We start from the raw sequence: 16,529 nt of genomic DNA on the forward strand, positions 1-16,529 counted from the left end.
CGGCTGAAACTGGGCCCCACACCTCACGTTACCTATGTACACTTGGACATCCTTCACAAAGAATCAGGGACAAATAGGCGACTTAATTATGACGTACTGCACAGATTAAATAGAGAGAGCTGGAACATAGTCTTCCCACTGGGTTTCAGGTAAGAATAGATCCCAAAAAAACCAATCAAATGTAATATTCTATTGGTGGCCTACACACCATCATCATGTAGACCACTGGCCAGGAGCCTCGTGACAACAGTTTCCTGCACTAGAAATCATGCTGGGCTTGCTGGAACAATAAAATGGGGCCAGATCGCCTCTGGACACTTCTCCAAGGGTCGGGTTATCTGCACCTTCAGATCAATAAACAAAGGGATAGGGAGGATTATTGGTCCAGTGTATAGCCTCCCAGTAGCTACGTAAATAAAGATAATACACTGTTCCAGTTGAAGAAGGAAAGGATACTAGGCAGGGTGTCCTAATCTTTAGGAGCAAAAACCTCACACACCCAAAAGGGTGTCATGCTTCATCATCGGAGTTGCTCCTCGTCAGACTGGCACTGCAATGTCTGACGGGCACCACCCCAAATGGGGGGGCTCTTTGCCGGAGATCTTAATAGATGATGATGCCACGACCCTACATAAGAGCGTGAAGGGAGGAGATCAAAAGGGGAAAGGTATAAGATTGACTCTCTGAATCCAGAAAAAAATGATCTATTTAATAGTCTGCACGAGGATCAGGGGCCAAGATAAAAAATAGCGAGAGTGAAACAGAGGTAATGGTCAATCACTCTATAATAAAAAAGAGGGCGGGGAATTTCCAAGCCATCCCTCGTCAGGGTCAACATGTTTTGCGTCGCTAGTGGCCCAAATGGGTCTGGTGACGCTTCTTCAGGACCGGTTAGTTATATGTATCTCCTAATCATAAATACTGTGGATAATTACACACTGAAATTGTCAGTACAAGAGTATCCAGTCACTTACACTAGTGTGTGGAGGAACTACTATTCCTATCTGTCGCCCTGTAATACAGAAGTTAAAACAGGTAAAATATCAATAGGTATGTATATAGTGACATATTCATCAACATCAAAGAAGGGAAAGGATGGTGTCTGACCAACGGTGGGGGCACGGTGACAGTGGCAACATGTGACTGTGCGGGTGCATGCACAAAAGTGAGGGCAAGCTTACCATCCCCGTTTAAGGAACGCGCTACATGGGACAACTCGGACCAGTCATCAGGTTCGAAACTTGTCTGGAGTGAGAGTGTAAAAATGGTAAAATAATAATACACCAATTAGTAACAGGTATTGCTTTACATGTATAAAGTCCATATAAACAGAGAAACACATATTGGAGATGTCGCTGTAAGCACCTATTGAGGTTCTACATAACAAACAACAGGTGAGAAGAGAATGGTACCGGGTAAAATCTGAGCATATCAATCTTACATAGGGCCAGTCACTTGGAAGTAACCCTCAAGAGGCATACAGTTAAACCAGAGTATAGCCATCACAATCAAAAAGTGGCACAAAATTAAGTAACAGGGATCCTAAAAGCGGGGATCAGTAAGAACCAGCACTCGGCCAGCTCAAGTCTGAGTAGCGGAGCGTGTCGCTGCCAGACAAAAACAGAGTAGGTAGAGAGGAGCACTTACTAGTTGTCGGTGCTCCTGGCTGCGGGCAACCTACCCGGGTCCGCGTCTCCCGTCAGGAGGGGGAGGCGCGGGGAAGCCTGGTTAAGAGGGCGCCTGAGCCGGAAGTCGGACTTACGTGACTCGGGGAAGTAATCGAGTCACGTGGTGCTCCGGGGCTCGTAATAAAAAGTGAGGACAGACTAGCGGATCGGAGTCCTTGAATAATGAACACAAAAAACAGACTCCTGGAGTAGTAGGGAGTCAGAAATAATAATCACTAATGCGATTACATGGAAAAGGGCAAGGTACAGTCAACGTCATCCCAATCAAATTAAATGGGAAGAACAGCAATGTCAACAGCAATTAACAAAGAACTGTCAATGAAACTCAGATGGGTGGAAGAGGTAGAAATAATAACTATATGAAACCCAAAAAGGGGAACTTCAAGCTAGTGGACAAAAATGGTCCAAGGGATGTCATCATTAAGACCACTGATGTGAGTGTGCAATTTAAACACCCAACGTTGTTCTAACTCAAAAAGAGAGTTGGTATTAATATGTGAGCTGGTTTGGAGAACGACCCACCACATGTCGTCTGGTCCGTGTTTAACCTCCAGAAAATGCATACTCAATTTAGTGGAAGCGCGGCCACATCTAATGTTGCTGCGATGTTCATTGATGCAGAGTTTTACCGCGCGTGTGGTCATCCCCACATATTGTAACCCGCAGGGGCAGGTGATCCAATATATACAATTGCGAGTATTACAATTAGTATGTTTAAGGAGGTTCCAAGTGCCTATTGGTTCAAGGACCAGGGACTTAAGTCGTTTCGTCAGGCTGCATACATTACAGTTACCGCACGGGAAGTGCCCGGTGACTGGAGGAATGTCCCACATAGACGACTGTCTGGATGGGCGAGAGGTAGAGGGAGGTCTCATATGGACCAATAAATCTTTGATATTAGTGGTACGTTTGAATGCAAAGAGAGGTTTAGGGATCTGCAAACCTCCAGTCAGCTATACAGGAAGGCAGAGTGGCTCACTGAGGAAGCATTAAAAGATGAACCAGAATGTGTCCCAGAGTAATCAACATTGTCTCTTATCAATTCAAACTTTTCTCCCACCAGTTTTTGCTTTCTCTCTGAGAGAAGCCATATGTAGGAAGGGAATACCCAGTGTGGGCCCCATGCTAGCTGTATCTAGGACTCGAGCTCAACCTCAAAAATGAGGCCTAACATTGCTGACTGGCGCCAGCCTGGGGTTTCTTGTGTTGCCTTCCAGAGGAAGCATGCCCTACCAGTCAAGGCTTGATTGTGCCTATTGGAGTAGGACCAGGGCTGTATAGCATAAGGTTAGCCCCTGTCAGTGACAAGTGAGAAAACAAATGATCAGATAGAATGTGGGTGAAAGGAATTACAAGTAGTTGACATTAATTCCAGTGTTTGACCCATCATGTTCTGTTTTTTACTGAAGTGATATTTTTAAGAGGCACTGAAAGAAGGAAATCAGACTGAGTATTTTCACAGGCCATTCCTGAACACGTAGTAGCCATATGTTTTATCTCTACTCAAACAGTTCTTTTTTGATGATGTGAAATAAAATGTAGGGGCAGAGTGGAACCAAAACATAGGTGCTGGAAGTAGGGATAGCAAGGGGGTGAGCTGTGGTTGTCCTAGGAGTGTAACTCCCTCACCCTGACTAGAGTGAGGGTCCCTGCTTGGACAGAGACCAAACTGACTGACCCTATTTCTAACAGATTATAGCACGTCAGAGCACTTGCACGCTCAACCCAATAAAAATGTGGAGGGAGTGAGGCCAGACGGTGTAAATGTAAAATTGTGAAAGAAGAGGGGCGTGGAGAAAAGGAAGTAAACTGCAGAGAGGGTGGAAAAGGGAGAAAATAGGAGGATGAGGAAGATCAAGTTCATCTTAATTAGTAGATTAAAAGAAGGGAAGGATGAAGTAAAAATATAGAGAGTGAAAAAAGAGGAAGTAGTGGGGAGGACGACGCAAATTGTAGGGCAAGGGTCTTAAGAGGGGAAGCAGGATTAAGAAATAAAAATGTAGAGAGGCTGTAAGAAGAGAGGGGGCAGCGGATGGATAACATGAAATAAAGGCCCATATTTATACTTTTCTAGCGCCGCATTTGCGTCATTTTGTGATGCAAAAGCGGCGCAAACTTACAAAATGCAATTGTATTTTGTAAGTGTGCGCCGCTTTTGCGTCAAAAATCGGCGCAAATGCGGCGCTAAACAAGTATAAATATGGGCCAAAATATGTACAGAACGTGACACGAAGCTGGGTAATATGAAACAAGAAGGTATAGAGTAGACAGGCGCGGTAGCGGAGGAGCTAGTGAAAATGTAGAGCTGCGCGAAGAGACAGCGCGCGTGGAAGAGGCGTGGGAGAAGTGGCGGAGATCAGAGCTGGTGGATTCAGGGATGCTGTCACTGACAGGAGCCCTTTTGACTAAGACTTAAAAATGAAAACGTCTCTTAGAGAAATTGTGTGGCTAGAGAGAGCCCAGCGAAAGGAGAGAGAGGTGGGCATGAATGTGGGAGGGAACAGATGGCGGGCACGTGATGTAATGTCGTGGAGCTTGCCATAGCGCCAGCGTTGCTGTTTTTCCGCTTCAAAGCACTGTGGGAGAATTCTTTCAGGAGGCAGACGAGGAGTGAAAGGATCAGCAGGGAGGGCAGTGGGGTGTGAGGGGGCGGTAGAGGAGAGAATAATGTTAGGTCATATGGGCTGTTCGTTTAGCGCTGGGGGCAACCACGGTTGCTCTAAACCGGACTTTCGTGTGGATGAGGCACTGTGCTAATGTCACACGCCATGAGCAAATCCCACGTAGGACAGCAGCGTCACATTTCTCGCTTTTATGGGTGTCACTGCTGGTACTCAAAGGAAATAAAAGGGACCTTCTTCAAGCATACCTCCTAACCGAATGTTTACCCTCGCGGTTTTAAATCCCAAATACGTGTTATCAGTGCTTTAAATGGAAACATAGAAGTGCAGGTACTCTGTACCAGAGTACCTGCTTGTTTCTAAGAAGTGCCGGTACTCTCTAATTAAAAGTATTACGTTTTTCTTGAGATATGCCGGTACTCTCCCTCTCAAAATAAAAAAGTGCCGGTACTCAGTACCGGAGAGTACCGGCCCATTTAAAGCACTGCGTGTTATATGATTGCCTCTGCTCTCTACCTCAGCTCAGAAGATAACATGATCAGTCTTCATACAAAGAGAGGCCAGAACTGGACTGTCGACCAGAACGACTGCTAGCGTAAATGCAAACTAAGCTGAGTTTAGGTCCTTTCCTACACAGCGGGGTGGTGTGAGAGATCGTCTGCCGCCAATATGGCGAAAAATAACAACGTATATACAGAAAGGTTTGTTCTTCAATCATTCCTTGGCCGAATTTCCTTAAATTCACTGTTTTCTTCTGATCTAGATTCCGTCCAGCCGATTTGTCTTCCAGGCTTCGACGGTCAGCTGTCAGATGATGCCAGGCTGTGGGTGACAGGCTGGGGGCACACCTCTGAGGGCAGTGGTAAGTAGCCCGGAAATAATGTATACGTATACACTTTGATGCCCATGCTGAAAATCCCTGCCTCTCGATGCTTCTGATTCACAGTTGAGACAGTGTCAGATAAAGTACCTTTCCCACAATCACACATTTTGTCAATTTGTGTAGGTCAGCCTCACTTCCTAAATCCTCTGGTACACTCCTTCTTCAATAACGCCCCCTAAATCTGTATCTTGAACTTCCATTTTCCTCTCCCGCCTGCATCATTTTACCACTCTCGGCTCTCTAATCCTTCAAAATCGAATCTACATTTGCCATAAATATTCTCCTAAATTAATCACCAGCCACGTCACAATCAGTTTTCACTCAACATTCTCTCATCCGTCTCTCTTACTCTTGATTTCCTCTCCTGCCTCTTCTCCACCGTTCAGTATTTAGCATCCTCCTACTCATTCCTACTCCAGCTGTCTCTTAATCTTTTTCGGGAATGAAAGCCTTAAACACCCACCAACCACTTCCTGTTCCCCTCTCCATTTGTTCCATCATTACCCCTTCCCCTACAACCTCCACGGTCAACTCGTTGTCCCCTGTATAAACCTTTCTCCTTCTGTTGAACATCCTCATCACTTTCAGTCCTTCTCTAACACCCCATGATTTAACAACACCCTTGCTGTCCCATTTATCATCTAACCCCATCTTAAAAATACCCCAACTTACTGTCACTTCCTATCTTTCCTATCATGTTCCTTCTGTTCCCTTGTCAGCTCACACCTAGCATCGATTGCCACATTCGGGCTCCTAGGTTGCCTTCTTACCTTCTTTATGATCTTCTAAAACATCCACCATTGGCCCACAGTGTAAAAGGAACAGGCGTTGCCACATCGCCTCGCCTTCCATCCTCCTACCAAAAAAACTTTCCTTCCCAACTTTCTCTTCCTCATTTCTGATCCTTTCACTGCCCGAACAACCACAGCCTATGCTTACTACAGCAGTTAACACATCTCGTACCATATCACGTACCCCGACCTAGCCTGACCTCAGTAACATGGATAAATCTTTACTTGACTTGTTTGTGGAGGAAGGAGAACACTCCCTAAACTCCTCTTCTTCTATATCCACTTCTCCTACTTATCCTTTACTTCTTCCCACCATCATGCCCATACTCACTACCTGCGTGCTGATCAAAACACATTCAGTGAACAGGAACGGAAACATCTTCAGATGGAAATCATACTGGATAGCCAAACCACCTCTCCACAACTCTTCACCATTAAAACTTGGCTCAAAAGTGATGTTTCACTCGTAGTCCATAAGGCAATTCCACCAGGATATTAAATTAACACAGGTAATCACCGTGGTAAGGTCGTAGGAGGTTTAGCATTTATCTTCAAAGGGCAGCAAAAACGCGTATATTTAACTGATTGTGAATCATTGATAGCCCACGGAACACCCACCACTACTTTTTTAAGTGCATTCCCATTAATCTACATACCACAGTTAAACAATTGAACCATCTCTAACATCTCCCCAAACCACACCTGCCTCTGCATGCTGGGTGACTTGAACATTTGGTTTGACCAAATTTCCCTCCCAAAGCGAAGAATAGCTACAAAGACCTAAGAAGCTCTCAACTTCTCCACGTTAATCACTGGTGAGACCCACAGAACTGGCCACATACTTGACACAATCTTCATCATGCTAGGTGCCTTCACGATCACAGAAACAAATCGATCTTGTAGAGCAAACACCAACCTATCTTTTTCACTCCTAAGGGCCCTCGAAGATCAAATGCTACCACTACATTGATCTGAAAGACCTAGAGACACTGGAACAAACTCGATCTCTGAAACTTGATTCTTCCCACTGAGCGCCCCAAAACCTATCCAAATAAAAAAAGTCAGCCAGCAGTACAACTGACTTTCCAAAAACTTCCATAAACTAATTCCTCGCAACACATCCACAATTGGTAAACAACAGTTTGTAATTTCAAGAAGGAGTAAAGATTTTTTTTATTTAAAATAATTTCACCATTGTCAATGGAGTAAATCCAGAAATATTTTTTAAAAATCTGCCCTCCAGGACATAACAAAAGTTACAAATACTCCATCAAGAAAGCAGAAAGGCTACACAACTCCAATTCGTTCTCCAATGCCAAATGTCCCACAAGGAAGCTCCACAGTATACTTATAGAATTCTGCACCTAGAATGCACCTGTGCAAAGACTTGTCTGTCTCAAAACTTTTGTAACTCCATTACAGACCATCTTGTGGCAAAAACCAATATGCTAGAATTTTATCTCACTAACAGTAGAGGTACACAGCCACCTGAGACCAAGAAAAAGAAGATTACATTGACCAGCAAACATCTGACACCCCTCCTTCAACTTACAGCATCAGAATTACACAATCTGGTCGGGTCCATTGGAATTGCAGGCGAACCATCAGACCCTTGCCCACCAGAAATCTTCAAGGTAATACATGCCACTCATACTACACATCAAGAAGAGCAACCTCATCCCGGCTGACTCAGCAAGCAACAGGTGGAATTCTGAATTTTAACTCATTGGAAAACTAATTGAAAAGTAGCATTCACTCAGCTCGCTGACCACGTTGAAGAAAACAATCTGCTCTTAAATCACTGATGCCCCAGGGAAAGGCATGGAGTCTGCTCTGATCTCCACGTGTAACAGTATAAATATCAGTGGGGACAGGATTGGCACTGATGCTATGGACTTGTCGACTGTATTTTTATGCTTTGTTACCACTTTCTTTGAGTAAACTACAACGTAGTATAAATTGAATCATTCTTTATTGACTCTCCTTCTACTGCTCCAACCAATCAAGTATAATCTTGTTGTCCGTATTCACAACATAGCCTTTCACTATATATACAGGCTTATCTCAAGTATCAAGCTTTGACCCACTCCACTTTTTTTTCTGCCTCAGCTCACTACCGGATCTCATCAAGTTATTCAGCTTGAAAATCTTGAAACACCACCAACAAAATCGACAAATGGAGTCATCTTTGATCCCTGTGAGTCAATAGTTCCCCATGTAAACCAGGCCTTGTGAAGTGCCTTCTACACCTTAGATGACTTTTTCCACAACCACTGTTTCCTAAAAAGCTCCATGCAACCACGTCCCTCATTTGTCACATCTTGACTAAGAAGCAGACTGTCTCTCTCACATTGCTGCAACACTTACTAAGAATTCGGCAACTGCTACATGTTCGTCTATGTGACCACATCTCACAAGCCCTTTAGACACTTCACTGCCTTCCCATTGCTAAACGTTCAAATTTCAAGACCCTGTGCATCAACCCATGGGCCCATCAGTAGCAGATCCAAGTAAGCTCAAATGTTATTCACTGAAGTGAACCCTCTGTTCCAGTTTGAGATCACAGATGACTGTCCCTAGGTGTAAAAATAAATGTGTTGGTTGGATCCCCTTCTCTACACAAGTCGCCAAGGGCCAGATGTAGGAAAGGTTTTCACCCATTCTGTGTCTATGGGAAAAAGTGTTCGTACATATGGCCCCAAGTTCTGCACTCTTCTGGTGAAAAAAAGAACCATTGAAAACCACCTTTAGTTCAGGAAGGATGTAAAGGACCCGTCTCTTTCCAAGATGATACCACGGTAAATAGACTTCATAAAGAAGAGATAAATAGTGATGCTCTCTGATATTTCTTGGTGTACTAAGAGGCACTTATGCTATATCAACACTGTGACCCCTGAAGCCCACAGCAATCTTGAGATGGTCTACAGTTGGTACAGGTCACCATACAAGAAATAGACCACTAGCATAATGTTCTTTTACCATAGCCCAGCCTCTAACATTTGCCAACAAATTATGACTGTGCTCTGAAAAGCGCTTGGTCATATTGACTACATTATTTAATCTGTTCATGGCGCAATTAAATTGAATGGTATTCTCCAACTTTGTTTTATGTCAACAGGAACATCTGCATAAAATGTGATTGCTCTGCTACTACAATGACATTATTTAATCTTTTATGGACCATCTGAATTGAATTATTATTCATGCATGCTTTTACGTTACAGAATTCTTTGTTAATACTCATATTAAAGTTCATGACTCTTGCAGCATTATTATTCCTGCATTTTTACATTGCATTGTTTTTGTTACGGCTAATAATAAATTCCACGACTCTTGCAGCACTAATATTCATTCATGTTTTTAGAAGATGGTAGGGAGATGTAAAGGTAGATTTACCAGCACAATGTGTGCGGTGTTTTTCATTTTTCATATGATAGCTCTCTCTGCTTGTTAGATGTTTTTAGCTTGGAGGGAATGAGGGAGGCTGAGGTGGTTGTCCTTGGACTCTGTGTAGCAGATTTTGAAAGGGACAGAATTGTTGTCTACAAAAGGCCCCAGTGTAGGAGAAGCGGTTGTACTAGCAGGGCATGCTCCGGGGATCTCCAAGGGTCTCCCACTACATTCTTGACATCTGCTGTACCTGCCTTCGGACTGTTATTTGACAGGACTGATAGATATTTCCATTTTTGACCCTCAACAGGTGTCCTGGCCTCTACACTCCAAGAAGTTTCTTTGTCCGTCATCCCACAAAATGTCTGCAGTCGACAGTACCCCGGAGAGATCCAGGACAGCATGATATGTGCTGGGCGCATAGCAGGAGGCACTGACACCTGCCAGGTATGTTACTCATAGCAGTGTAGTGACATGTCATGATGCACTCTGGTTTGGATCCTTACCAGCACAAGGGTAGAATCAAACATGTACCAAAGGCCGAGCTGAGTTATACCTTAGGGGGTGAAGTCAGACCTGTACTGGATTGGAGTTTATTTATCCAACGAGGCAGTGAGGTTAGACATACCAGGGCAGTGCTTTGCAATAATTCTGTCAGCAGGCATGATAACATAAGTTTCGAGACATAGTCATGCAATTTGTAATTCAAGAGGATGAGATGGGACGTGTGATAGGATTGGGCCGAGTTATCCAATGAGGAGTGGGGATAAGATGCGTAACAGGATGGGGAAATCCTGGCATGATAGGCCAATAATTCTCCGAAAGGGCTTGTTCAGACATTTACCGGGATCAGGTGGCCGAATCATGTACATACCCCTGCCGTACAAAAATACATTCAGTAGATTGGTTAGGCAGGTACCAGGGAATGTTGCTAAGTAATTCAATTCAGGGTCAGGTTTGGATGTGTTGCAGAGCAGGTCCATGCACAAATTCTTTCAGGAGGCAGGTGTGGATGCTTAACAGGACACAGCCACGGCCCCATCCACTCAAATAGGATGGCATTCAGGTCAACACACAGTCGTGCCAAGCTCCAAGCAGATGAATGAAGCACCTGGGCAACGCAAGGTCTTGCTAACATCCACAAAGACATGAAAAGACCTGAAGCAATGCAGTGAGCTGAAATGGCTGAGGCAATGTCCTCGCGGACAGAAGGAGTCCAAGGGAAAAGATTGGATATGCCTTTATCCACACAGAACCGTCCACCAGTGCAGAGCTTTCGCTCAGGCAGATAGAGCCCCAGAGCAGGGGGGCAGTGTCTGACATTAGACACTTTTGTAGTCTTTACGCTGCATTTTCCATGTAGTTTCTCACACTGCTATTATCTTGAAGTTACTTCTTCCTCCGAGTGTAGCCTAAAGCTCTTGATATTTCTCAACATATGCTTCCAAGCATTATATTCACTTTCTCAAACCTTGTCCTGTCCGGATCGGTGGTGTAGCAGTAGGCTAGCAGCACAGAGATGGTTTACCTAATTTTAGTGCCTGTCAAAAATACCTAATATAGCACAATGTATATAAATGCTACTTTATATACATATAGAACATTTATTTGGGCTGTGAGTAATGGGAACAGCCAACTATTCATCTAGGGCACAGCTACTTTATGTAAACTATCCAACCAAAACTGTTCCAGCGTTAACACAATTTTAACGAAGTTGACACTTCCTCTCTGTTACTCACCAGATGTTCAACTCACCTTTCAGGAATTGAATTCCAGAATGTAGAGCATTCCTCTGTCCCTGGCAGGACGTTCCACAACCAGAGCTCAGTTTCAGGAAGCCGCACCTTCCTCTCTGTCACTGACAGGAAGTTCCACCCACCTGAGTTGTGCTTCAGGAAGTGGCTCTTTTTTCTCTCATTAACAAATGAGCCCCATGCAGATTTGAAGACAGCTTACGAAAGCATTCCTTGCTGTCATTCACAGGGAGCCTTGTCCGCCTGAAAACAGGTTACCAAATAATTTCCTTCCTTCCGCTCACAGCAAGCCATTCACACATGAAGACAGTTCACAAAACTAGGTCCTCCTTTGCGTAACTTAGAGGAACACCTGGCAAGATGATGACATTTAAAGAAAGTAGATGCTTCCTCGATGACGCTCCCAGGGAGCCGTGATCACCTGAAGACAGCTCATGAAGGTGCATCCTTCTTTGTTGCTGGCAGGAAGACTATTAAGAAAGTGACAGTATCCATAAGTAACACACTGTTGTATTGTCACTGGGAGTGAAGCAGCGTGTTTTGGGATCTTATTAGTGCTGATTCAGTGTCATTCATGATGTCATTAGGAGTCATGTGGTATTGTTTGTGATGTTACTGTGACACTGTGTTTTGAAAATTAATCAGGAGTGAGGCATCGTCACTGATAAGACTTTTTTTTAAGTCATTGGAGGGGAGACTGATTGTTCTCTGATGAACTCAGTGGCGACTGTGGTTTGTGATGAGACTATGAGCGTGTTACAGTGTACTTTGGTGTCTTCTGTGGTGAAGCAGTGTGTGTGTGTACTTGTGTGTGTTATTTTGTGTGTGGAGGAAGTTTGGTGAAGCAGTGTGTGTGTTATTTTGTGTGTGGAGGAAGTTTGCAAGTTGTGTGCATGGTTATGTTTGTATGTGCAGTTGTGGATTGGTGGATATGGGCTGTGTGTGGGTGTGCATGTCAGTAAATCGATTCGTGGTGGGGAATAATGTTATATTTCAACTCAATATGTGGTTTCCTCAGCACTCGAAGAGTTTCCTTAAATATCGCCAGCACTCTGGAGAAGTAGCACAGTTGGATAGTGATGTGGTTAACACTCATTTTCTGGGAGCCCCAAGGGGGGCATGTTTTGGTGTTCACCTTAATGTAATACGTTTCTCCATTTTCTCAATGCAGGGAGATAGCGGTGGCCCTTTGGTGTACTTCAGCAGCAGCCAAAAATGGGAGCAGGTGGGCATTGTGGCATTTGGACAAGGATGTGGTCGGCCAGGGAAAGTTGGTGTTTACACCAGTGTGACATACTTTGTGAATTGGATCTTCGGAGTGATGAAGGTGAGTACTCCCCTCTTAGGTTTCCTCACTCCGTGACTGCCCAGCTTTCCTTCCTGGTGCAAACAACCACTACTAATGCATAGAGAAAAACAAAATCTGGCCAGAGCTTTGCCTCTAGGTTATGACATTGCCCCAAACTCAATCTTTGGCACTAGATTAAAGCATTAACCCTAGACGTTCAAGTAGCCCCTAAACTAAAACATCTCTGGCTTGACGTTTTGGCCCTAAACTGGTTCCTTACCTCTAGACATGGGCATTGCTAAAGCAGCATAAAAGGAAAGGTAATGCTGTCTGCTTCTGAACATTTAGCTAGAAATTGGAAATTAGGGGCATATTTATACTCTGTTTGCACCGAATTAGCGTCATTTTTTTACTCTAATTCGGTGCAAAACTAAATCCATATTTATACTTTTACACTAGACCCTTCTAGCGCCAAATTTATGGAGTTAAAGTCATTTTTTGGAAGTGGAAACCTACCTTGGATTAATGAGATGCAAGGTAGGCGTTCCTGTGCAAAAAATGACTTTATGGCCTTAACGCCATGTTTATACTCCCTTGCAAAAATGGTGCACAGGAGGGAGGAGGGGTCACAAAATGGTGCAAAGCTTGCTTTGCCCCATTTTTTAACGCCTGGGTCAGGGCAGGTATTAGGGGTCCTGTGGGCCTATTTCCATGGTGGAACACCATGGAATGAGTCCACATGTGCCCTCCCCAGGCCCCAGGGACACCCACACACACACCAGAGGGACAGTGGAGGATGGAGGACCCCATCCCAGGTAAGTACAGGTAAGTATTTTATTTTTTAAAGTGCCATTGGCGGCCCTGAAATGGCCCCCCCTACATGGCACTGGGTGCAATGGCCATGCACAGGGGACCCTGGTCCCCTGTGCTGTCCACTGGGGTGGTGGGCATGACTCCTGTCTTTTCTAAGACAGGAGTCATGTGGTATGGATGGTTTTGCATCAGAAAATGACTCTAGGCAGGTTAGAGTCATTTTTTTTACTCTAACCTGCCTAGGGTCATTTTTTGGTGCAAAACCCCCTTCTTCCATACCGCCAACCCCACCCGACTAAAGTCATTTTTTTTGCCGCTAGCCTACCCTTTGCACCGGCTTGCACCATTCCATAAATATGGTGCCCAGCTGGTGCATAGTAATGGTGCAAGCTGGCGCTAAACATGTTGGTGCAAAACTGAGTTGGTGCAGTTTTGCACCAAAAAGTATAAATCAGGGCCTCAGTATTTCGTTCTCATAGCTCTGCTCACCTAGGCCCGAAGGTCCTTTAGGAAGACTTATGGTGTATCCCGAAGAATTGTTGATAGTTTATACTATAACTGTTGTAGATATCTCCCATATACCAGAGGAAGCCCACTTGGTTTGGTCAGTTTAATGGTCCAGCCACGAATCACATAAACTTATCTCGTTCGCCTCTGCCTGTGTAGTCTTTCTTGGGAAATCAGTCTTCGTATGTGCTCACAAACCTTTTCATGAAGAAGCACTGACTTAGGCGCATGTGTGTGTCATGCATTTCTCTGTTTGCCTGTTTACTACGTCACTGCCTGGGCTCTACCTGAAAAGTTCAATTGATGTTTATAGAGACCAGAAGCAACCTGTAAAGCCCTCCTCCGACGCTAAACATCTAGGCCTGTAGTGTGTGCGCCTTGATGCTACTTTAGGTTAGTGTCCACCTGATGAATCTTCAGCCATATGCATGTCCACAGTGCTGACCATTTGTTATGGCCATTTCTATTTTCAGCTGTATCCATAAGACCCCAGGAGGAAGAGCAACACTACACTCTCCCTGTGATCCCCATCTCTCTCCGGCAGCTGCACAGCATGGATTTAGTTCCATCAGAACCCTAGGAAGAAGCTGCCAGGAATGGATTAATGGAGCACTCAGTGGGAACAGAAACTTCTGCAGAGAAGAGATGCTCTCATTGGACTGTGATGGTCTTCACGTTCTTCAAGGATTGGATGCGGTGGGATTGCGTGTGGACGCACATGACTCCCATCTAACTATCCATTTTAAACAGAAAGTGTTTACCTATATAATGTGCCACAGTAAGCAGTGGAGTGACAGGGATTCGAACAACGAAAAAGCCATCTACACTTCAAGTGTTGACCTCAAGCAGAATTGCACGTCATATTGTGTTCTGAGCCAGAGACCTTGTAAGGACGAGGACAGATAGGGTGAATTAACCCCAGGCTTTTCTCTGATGTTTTCTACTCATCATATCATTCAACTGAAAAACAGTTTACCCATTTAAGAATTTATCATTGTGCCAAAACACCCAGTTCTTATGACTTCATCTGACATGGGTTCTATTGTTAGGACCATCCACAGGTTGGTGCTCCCACCCTGTGCCTCTGAGGAGGTGTATACAGTTTATATGGACTAAAAGACGGACCCTGTGTGCCAAGCAGTTTGCTGTTTTACCGTCATCTGGGTGACAGATCTCACACATTAGAGACGCCTTTGGGATCTAGTTCAGTATAATTTTATTTTTATGAAGAATGTAGTGTATACAGCACCTGTCTTATTCAAGACTGAGAATAAAGGAACCGGGTGTTACTTTACTCCTACCACCTGGCTTTGATCATCTTGCCCCTGTGGGTGCCATTTGTGATAAAAGTCAACGTTTGTGTTAATTTTTGTATGCAAGGTATTCTATAATTATGTAAAAATATTATTACATGTGTGTATATAATTATGTGTATAAATATATATGTATGTATATAAAGCAGAGTGCGCAAACTGTGTCATCGGCTCTACATTTATTTTTGTTTTAACTGTGTAAAATGACACCGTTCCACATTTGGATGTATGCTTTTTAAGTTCCTTCAGAACTGTGTCTGTCAGTTCTTAAATTATGCTTCCGTTTTACTAACCTCATTGAATACCAGTCTCAGTCTCACTAAGTACAGCTCGCCCTCATGGTAATGGTCACATTTTATTGTGCCTTAAGTTTACAAAGTGTTGTGTTTTGTGTTACTGGCGTGCTTCTGTGCACTGTTGAACTGTGTAAGGGGGGGGGGGGGGCGTGTTGCCATCTCATATACTTTGTGGAGTGAGTGTAATATGCTGTGATGCTGTAACGTTTAGAGAATCTGGACCGTCCTTGTGCCTGGTCTCAATGACAGCATGGCTAACAAGCATTGACAAAGCTAGTAAATCGTCCCTTGGCTGGCTTGTGCAATGGTTAATATTTTTTTATTGTTATTGCAAGTCTATGCTACAAAAAATGAAAACGTCGTACCACCTTCATGTGGCCGCCAGGTGCCTGCGATAAACATGTTACAATGACAGACATTCACTGATGTATCCGCTTTACTACTGATCTTTTATAAATAACAAACATTTCAGTTGTGCTTTGCATCTTATTATCATTTTTCAAGAAGGAGACAAGAATAAATCAATTCATAACCAAGCACTCAAACTTCACGGACGTTACAGTGACTTTGAAACAGCTTTACAACAGCAACTTTAACATAAACTATTGCATGAGTGTCATTCACCAAAATGCCAGGGGTAATGGAAGTGACGTTATTGACATCATAGGAACTGACATCATATGACCCTTGACCTATATTTATTTCCAGTAAGGCATGTCACATGACCCTAACAAAACACTCACACTCTCTTACATTTCCTTACAACTCATTCATTCTTACTCACTTACTTGCATTCACTCTTAATCTCACTCATACTCATGCACACCTACTGGCACTCAGGTCCACGTTTATGAATGTTTTATCAAACAAACGTAGCACAAAGTGTAAGTGCAGGGTTTACTATCAAAAGCAAATTTTAATTTACGATTGACAGCATCACAAAGTAAAGTAAAGTAAAGTTGCGCTATGCACAGCTTTGCAATGTTTTGCATCAAGATGGTGTTCCAAGGGTGGTGCATGGGTGTTCCAATGCAGCCACCCATAGTTTTTTTTTACCCAAATCCCTATCCACAAACATTGGTTAAGAGGAATTTGTGCCAAAGTCTTGTGACTCCTCGAAGGAGGCATACGAGAAGAAATGTTTTCATTTCTCCTCTTTTTTCCAAATTTGCATGTGTGCTGCAT

General features: G+C 43.8%; 1 protein-coding gene across 3 annotated transcripts in view; it reads left to right on the forward strand.

Moving 5' to 3' along the window:
* The window catches only part of TMPRSS4 (transmembrane serine protease 4), a 64,764-nt gene extending 49,552 nt beyond the window's left edge, over positions 1–15,212 (forward strand). For all 3 annotated transcript variants that reach the window (XM_069224728.1, XM_069224729.1, XM_069224727.1), the window contains 4 exons: positions 5,073–5,171; positions 9,684–9,820; positions 12,299–12,454; positions 14,209–15,212. In XM_069224728.1, coding sequence (XP_069080829.1) covers positions 5,073–5,171; positions 9,684–9,820; positions 12,299–12,454; positions 14,209–14,220 — 404 coding nt within the window. In that variant the 3' untranslated portion in view covers positions 14,221–15,212. The remainder of the gene's footprint in view (positions 1–5,072; positions 5,172–9,683; positions 9,821–12,298; positions 12,455–14,208) is intronic.
* Positions 15,213–16,529: the final 1,317 nt, after the last annotated feature.

The sequence above is a fragment of the Pleurodeles waltl genome, chromosome 3_1, assembly GCF_031143425.1.
Source record: "Pleurodeles waltl isolate 20211129_DDA chromosome 3_1, aPleWal1.hap1.20221129, whole genome shotgun sequence".
NCBI classification, from domain to species: domain Eukaryota; kingdom Metazoa; phylum Chordata; class Amphibia; order Caudata; family Salamandridae; genus Pleurodeles; species Pleurodeles waltl.